This window comes from Pygocentrus nattereri, chromosome 18 (assembly GCF_015220715.1).
Source record: "Pygocentrus nattereri isolate fPygNat1 chromosome 18, fPygNat1.pri, whole genome shotgun sequence".
In the NCBI taxonomy this organism is placed as follows: Eukaryota; Metazoa; Chordata; class Actinopteri; order Characiformes; family Serrasalmidae; genus Pygocentrus; species Pygocentrus nattereri.
Window position 1 is genome coordinate 34,566,159 of NC_051228.1, and position 7,500 is coordinate 34,573,658.

Sequence of the window (7,500 nt, forward strand, 5' to 3'; positions counted from 1 at the left end):
ATGTATATATATATATATATGTATATGTATATGTACACATAATATATATAGTATAATATAATATAATAAGTGTGAGTATAATATATATAAATAATAATACACATACATACATATATATATAAAACCCACATTACAGTGCAGCCCAAACTCCAAGCAATGCTGTGCCTTCAAAAGCACTCCCTCTGAACCAGAACAACAGAACAACTACCGAAGCCCAAACAATAGATTCCTAGTCATTTCTAAACTTTCCAGTGCTGCTTTAAAGCAGAAGGTGATGATTCTGAAAGTGGAAGTGACTCTAGCTCTTCTCACTCTGGCTGCAATGCCCAGAAAGGCTCAGTGACTGCGCAGAGTCGAGGTCATACAAGGACAGCCAGTCATGGTAAGAAGAGACCACAGTGGGAGATTATTGTAATCTCTGAGAAGCATCGCGTGAGATTTTTGACACACTCACCAATGAAACTCGCACACACAGCATTAGGAGCGTCAACTGAATTGTTCTGTGAATCAAAAGGTTCGATTTTATATTTAAAAAAATGTGCTACTGCACAAAACTTGCAGTGTTTTAATAATATAACACTGATTTGGTTGCACACAAGCATTTATACCATGACTTAAATATGGTAGTCTAGTGCACCACAGGCTGCAAGTAAGGGTCAAATAAGCCAACTGTGGGCCGATGCTGACTGCCGATATTTTTCATATCTGCTGATACCAATAAATAAAATATTAAATGAATGAAATGCGGACAGGGTAGTCCAGCATCTTCTAAACATTCTGTTCTTCTACAGTACAATACAGAGGTAACTGAATAACAGCTTGAAATGTCATTCAAGTTTACAGAACTGGCCCCTGCCAATTTATTTAATCAAATATTTGGCACTTCCAATATAAATAAATCATCATCATGAATCTACTGTTTCAAATACTTAGTCTGACACTAGGAAGCAATAAAAAAATGAAGACATTTTAGTTTAGCAAAACTGTAGAACATTGTCAAATGAATGTGTAATTCCAATGCAGTATATTGTTCTGTATATTTGCAATAAAGTTACAGAAAAATTTATATCCAGAGGCCATAGTACAGAAACATCTGTTTAGTCACCATGACAACTTCAGTTAGGACTGAATTTTGGACAGAAGCTATTACAGAATTACAGTTCTTAACTGTATAATCTTATCCTAACACCCAGATAAGAAAACAGTATCATAGAAACATCCTAACTAGACAAAATCTCTTAAATATTGTCCTAACTTTAGGACAAAGTTGCCAGCTAAAGTTTTGGGAAATGGAAACTGAAACTGTGGAACAGCTCTGATGAAGAGCAGAGAGGACCGTCTCAATATTCTTAACTTTCAGTTAATTGTATTTTTTGTTTTTTGGCATCTGTGATGGATAACTATCCAGCTAACTAAATTTAAACTTGATTTATTTATTTGAACTTTTAAAAATATTTTTTTTTTCATATTTTTAACATTGTTTTGACTGCATATTTACGTTTCAGCTGTGTATGTACTGTCGGTTGCTTGTTAACAGATTAGAATTGACTATCAATCAACTTGGCCAAGTTTTCCTTGAGATAAGATAGGATAAAACAAGATTATATATATATATATATATATATATATATATATATATATATATATATATATATATATATATATATACATATATACATATACACACACACACACACACACACATATATATATATATAAATTTGCTTCTGTAAAACATATGTGAAAAATATTATATTATTCTAACCTTGTCAGATCTTAACTTAGGACTAAACATAGGAGGTTTCTGCTCAAATCTCAAAGCAGATAACTGAACAAAAACCATTAAATTCATAATTATGATATATTATGTACCAGTTTGCCTGTTTCTTCTTCATAGAATTCGTTCAATATTTTATATAATTCATGAACAAAGCAAAATTCTTATTTGAACAGTTTAAAATATTGAAATCCACATTGTGTAATTATTATATATAATTTGTTAATTTGGCATATGATTCCACCCTATGGAATGGTTACGTACAGAGATCCGAATAAAAGACCCCTAGCAAAAAAGACAGCAAATAAATAAATAAATAATCATAATAATTTCTTCACTCTGCAGGTGAAAACGTTTCAAGTCTGCTTTTCATATTTTATTGTCTTGTTGAAAGGTCATCTGTCTGCATTACTTATGCTTCACCAGGTCCTGTGGTCTTGTTCTGGACATTGGACTTACGGAGACCAAAAGAATAAACTTATTTATGTCCAAAATAAATCGTAGCACATCATGGTGCAAAACCCATGATACATACAGTCTTGTGAAATTTGTGTATTTTTACACCCCTACTCAGCATAGGTGACTAATTCCACACCCCCAAAGATACCTCACACAGTGAGAGACCAGGGGGGGCTTCTCTGCATGCCTTCATTTACGGTAAACCTCAGTAAGAACACATGAATTCTGACCACAGCAAGTTTCTTTTCCATTACTCCATCATTGCCCCACCGAGAGAACCTACCCCTCCCCACCCTGCGTCCTGGAACCGACGTTTTGTGAGCATAACTCTGCCTAAAGGTATTAGCGCAAACAATCAGAATAGCGGCAGCGGTGTCAACACATGCAGACGCAGCGATGACGTTCATTAGCACGCTTGGTTTTGCGGTAAAGCTGATTTATGTTTCTGCAACAAAGGGATTCCTCGGAAAGCCGCCCACTCTGGAGACAACGAGAAAGTGACAGAACAACAGCATAGCAGAATAACAAAAAGGTGCTCCCCACTTTTAGAGCCCCAGTTTCCATCACCCCACTTCGAGGAGGAGGAGGAGGTCTGCGGTAACTGAGTCAGAGTGAGAAGAAGAAAAACACCTACAGAGTTCAAGACTCATGGCTGTTGTGATGTCAAGCTCTGAAATATCTGCTTTCCACCTGGGAGAAATGCCTTTTAGTGAATTGATCCACCCACACGAGGGGGAGAAGAAAGAGAAAAGACAGAAAGAGAAAGAGAATAAGAGTGAGTGAGAGGGAGGAGATCCCTTAGTTTCACTTTCAAAGTGACTTACGACGATGTTGCTGATGAGACTCTGACATTTAAATGTTATCCTGATACGATCTGCTCTTTGGGCGCGTGTTTTATTCCCTCCTATAAAAGAGTTCGGGATTGTGCTGAAGTGAGGGTACCTGGAAGAGGCGTGTGAAAATGTCAAACTCGAAGACGGAAATGTAGTCGTTGCAGGTGAGGTCGATGGTGGACTTGAGGGCCATGGCCTCCAGGCCTGAACTGATGGGATGCACTTCGTGAAGGCACTGACGGAACACTTTCCACGGCACGATCGTCCTGAAACACAGACAGAGAGAAAGACAGAAGGCGGGCTTTATTTAGCAGCTTCCAGACGTTTCGCTGAAAGGCACGTTCTATGAAGAAGGAAATGACAAAAACGGAGAATGAGGGAGTGACAAAGACAGAGAGAGAGACAAAAACGTCTCTCCCACACACTCCTCTCCGTTCTCTTCACTTCTCAACTCAGTCTTAGAAGTCTAACATTCACACACACCCACAAGCAGAAGTGTGAGAGCAGGGAACACACAGAGACCAGCCTGGAGCCTCCACAGCAAAGAGAACAGGCAACTTCACATGCACTACTGAAAACAGAGACGACATGGCCAGCCATACAAAGAGCTAAAACGCCCTTATAAAGTCCTATAATAAAAGGGTAGCATGATCTCCATTAAGAAAGCTCAATTTTGGACGGTAATAACAATAATTAGTGCTATAGGTCTCAAGTCCAGCCTCAAGAGCTTAAATGAACTTAGTCTTGTCTCTGTCTCAGGTTAGGGCAGACTTGGAAAGTGCTCTCGAGACCAGCTGAGTGCGATGCTTCCGCCTGAAGGGTCTGGAAACTGACCTTTTGTTCTGTCATTGCTGAATGTCAACGATACCTTCAAACAGAACTAGAAAAGTGTTTATACTTATCAGAAGTGATGAATACTGTTTATGAAACTTTATTCATAAGAATGCACCAATCAGGCATATCATTATGACCACCTCCTTGTCCATTTTATCAGCTCCACTTACTGTATAGCTGCAGTTTGTAGTTCTACAGTTACAGACTGTGGTCCATCTGTTTCTCTGGTACTTTGTTACCCCTTTTACCCTTTTACCCCTTTGACCCCTCAGGGACCCTCACAGAGCAGGTACTATTTGGGTGGTGGATCATTCTCAGCACTGCAGTAACACTGACGATGGTGTGTTAGTGTCTGTTGCGCTGGTCTGAGTGGATCAGACCCAGCAGTGTCACTGCTGGACTAAGAATACTCCAGCAACCAAAATTATCCAGCCAACAGCGTCCTGTGGGCAGCATCCTGTGACCACTGACGATGACCAACACGAACTGTGCAGCAGCAGATGAGCTATCGTCTCTGACTTTACATCTACAAGGTGGACTGACAAGGTAGGACTGTCTAATAGAGTGGACAGTGAGTGGACACAGTGTTTAAAAACTCCAGCAGCACTGCTGTGTCTCATCCACTCATTCCAGCGCAACACACACTAACACAACACCATGTCAGTGTTACTGCAGTGCTGAGAATGAGCCACCACCCAAATAATACCTGTTCTGTGAGGGTCCATGGGGGTCCTGACCACTGAAGAACAGGGTAAAAGGGGGCTAACAAAGTATCAGAGAAACAGATGGACTACAGTCTGTAACTGTAGAACTACAAAGTGCAGCTATACAGTAAGTGGAGCTGATCAAATGGTCAATGAGCATAGAAACAAGGAGGTGGTCATCATGTTTTGCCTGAACGGTGTCACTTTGTGTATTGCAGGGACAACTACAATCCAAGTTTATTAAACTTTATACATAAGCTTTAATCACACTTTGTGCATCACAGACATAACCCCATTCTAAGAATCAATTATTAGAATGGTTATTATCCCATCTCAACTGTCTGCATTGACCTTCTGTAGAAATATTAATGTATTTAGTGTGTTTTTATATTTTATTTTTTAAATATCCTTTGATCAGGGTCTCCTGAGTGGGACAACCCTCTGCGCGTTGACTCTGGCGGAAGGAGATTCAATCTACAACGATGCCACAGCCATCCGTAAAAGAATTGACAGTGTTCTCCTCCAAGTGTCTTGAACTGCATAATGCTGTATTAGAGGTACTCTGAGAAGATGCAGAGACACTTCACAAGACTCAGAGGAAGCACATGCTAACCTTCACCCTCTTAGCTGGGCAGCATCATGTAACTATGATGTGAGATCTAGCTAGAGGATGGAATTGAAAAAATAAATAAAACATAAAAAAATAAAAACTTATCAAAAACTCAAATCAATCCAAAATAATGAAAACTAATTCAGGTGAAAATTTGTTTTGATGTCAGTGACGTTCATCCCTAGTAAGAGTTAGAACAGTCGATAACCCTTTACTGTAGGGTGCAGCTCATGAGGCTACATGACAACCACATAAGCTTGTCACGACAACTGACACAGACCTACATAAAAGTTTATTAACGCTCAATCCAACAGACGTCATCTGTCATAAAAGCTACTTTAGTTAACTTTGACCAAAACTGGCAAATGACGCCTATTACAGTGAACAATTATAAGCATTGATGTAGGGTTATATCAGTCGTCATGATAAGCTTATGTAGGTGTCATGTAGATTTATCGACCGTACCTGACAGTAACATGTTACCAAACAGTCTGACAGCATTTCAGACGGTTTGTGAATGCAGTGAGTGAGTCTGTGATGTAAAATGACCTGACTGTCAGGTGAAGCCATTCACACTGCAGCAGCATTCGATTCTCTAAGCTCTCTCAGTGCAGGGCAGCGCTAGCACACACTGGTTTCATCACCCACCAAAAGCTCCAAAAAGGGGCTTAACGCATACACTCGCACTCAGACATACAAATGTTTCGCTGCCATGCCAGCTCCGGGATTAACTCTGATTAGCAGCCATTAAATACCTAAACTCCTCACTGAGCACATCCATCACATACCTCTGCACACGTACACGGCACAATGGCTCAAGTGCTTCATGCTTTTATAGAGTTTTATATACGTTTTAAAATCAGAGGAGGCTGTTAGATGGAATCACTGCCTTAAATACGTGGCTAACACCCTCCTGACCAACCAGCACTGAACTGAACTGTGTGCATTCAGCAAAAGATGCTAACAGACTTTCTCAGAGCGGAAACGGGCTCCTGTATTTAAGGTAGATAAAGAGGGAACAGGCCTCAGTCAGCAGCGCAGGCAGAAATAGTGAAAGGATCTGAAAGTGTTTATGTGAGCTTCAGAGCCGGCTATTTCCCCTCGTCCACCCCCCCCCCCCACCCCCCCCCCCCCCCCCCGAACACAGACACCCCCAGGGCCTGCAGAAGGCTCCAGACAGTAGGGAGCAGAGAGACAGAAGAAATGTGTAATCTTAATATTTAAAATATAATATATTAAACATAAATATAATATGTTAATTCAGTTGCAGCAAACCACGGCCGACCATCTCAAACAGAATCATGCAGCTAAGGTCATTTGTAAAAATGAACAAATGCACATAAAAAAATTTAACCTTTTACTGGATTGACCAGTTTTTAATCAGAATTGAGCAGGATAATTTAACTTTTTTTGACGTTTTGATTTTTCAAGTATATATATGTGTGTATATATATATATATATACACACACACACACACACACACACACACACACACACACACACACACCAGTAGATCAGCAGTTTCTGAAATACTCAGACCAGCCTGTCTGGCACCAACAACCACACCACGTTCAAAGTCCCTTAAATCCCCTTTCTTCCCCAGTCTGATGCTCGGTCTGCACTTCAGCAACTTGACCACCTCTACATCCCTAAATGCATTGAGTTGCAGCCCTGTGATTGGCTGATTAGCTGTTTGTGTTAACAAGCAATTCAACAGGTGTTCCTAATAAAGTGGCCAGTTAGTGTATATATGCACACATTTTTTTTACTTGTTGTATTTTCTTCTTTTCCGGCTCTCAGTTTTCATTGGCGAGTGACTTAGTCTGAACAGACTCCTGCAACAGCCAGTTTACAGAACTACATTATGCTTTGAGTCAAAACATGTTTAATAAACTCCGACGGGTCTGAAACGCGATCGGGAGGCAAAAAAAAGTCGCTCACATCGCTGACACGCGACTCGATTCTCTCTCCAACTGACTCAAACATCTGCAGACCAGAGCCAACTAGCACAGACTCGGGCAGACACGCAGATTAGCTGGCAGCTACATTAATAGTCAATTAGTTGATGTCATCACGTGATTCTGACTCCAGCTAGGAATGTTTTGACATTGCCACTTACTGAAATGCCAACAAAAGTGTGGTGGCAGCCTCAAGAACAAACGGTGTGGAAGAATTTCCCGCTCAACTCCGAAAAAACATGCCAGCTGTGCTGTTTGCAAAGCTGACCTTAGCTGGAAAAGGAGCACATCCTCCACAGTCGAGCGTCTGAAGAGGAAACACGT

The 7,500-nt window shown here is 40.4% G+C and overlaps 1 protein-coding gene across 2 annotated transcripts in view; it reads right to left on the bottom strand.

Moving 5' to 3' along the window:
• The window catches only part of cblb (Cbl proto-oncogene B, E3 ubiquitin protein ligase), a 132,098-nt gene that overhangs the window by 49,744 nt on the left and 74,854 nt on the right, over window positions 1–7,500 (bottom strand). For both annotated transcript variants that reach the window (XM_017691362.2, XM_017691363.2), the window contains one exon: window positions 3,179–3,335. In XM_017691362.2, the coding sequence (XP_017546851.1) occupies window positions 3,179–3,335 (157 nt within the window). The remainder of the gene's footprint in view (window positions 1–3,178; window positions 3,336–7,500) is intronic.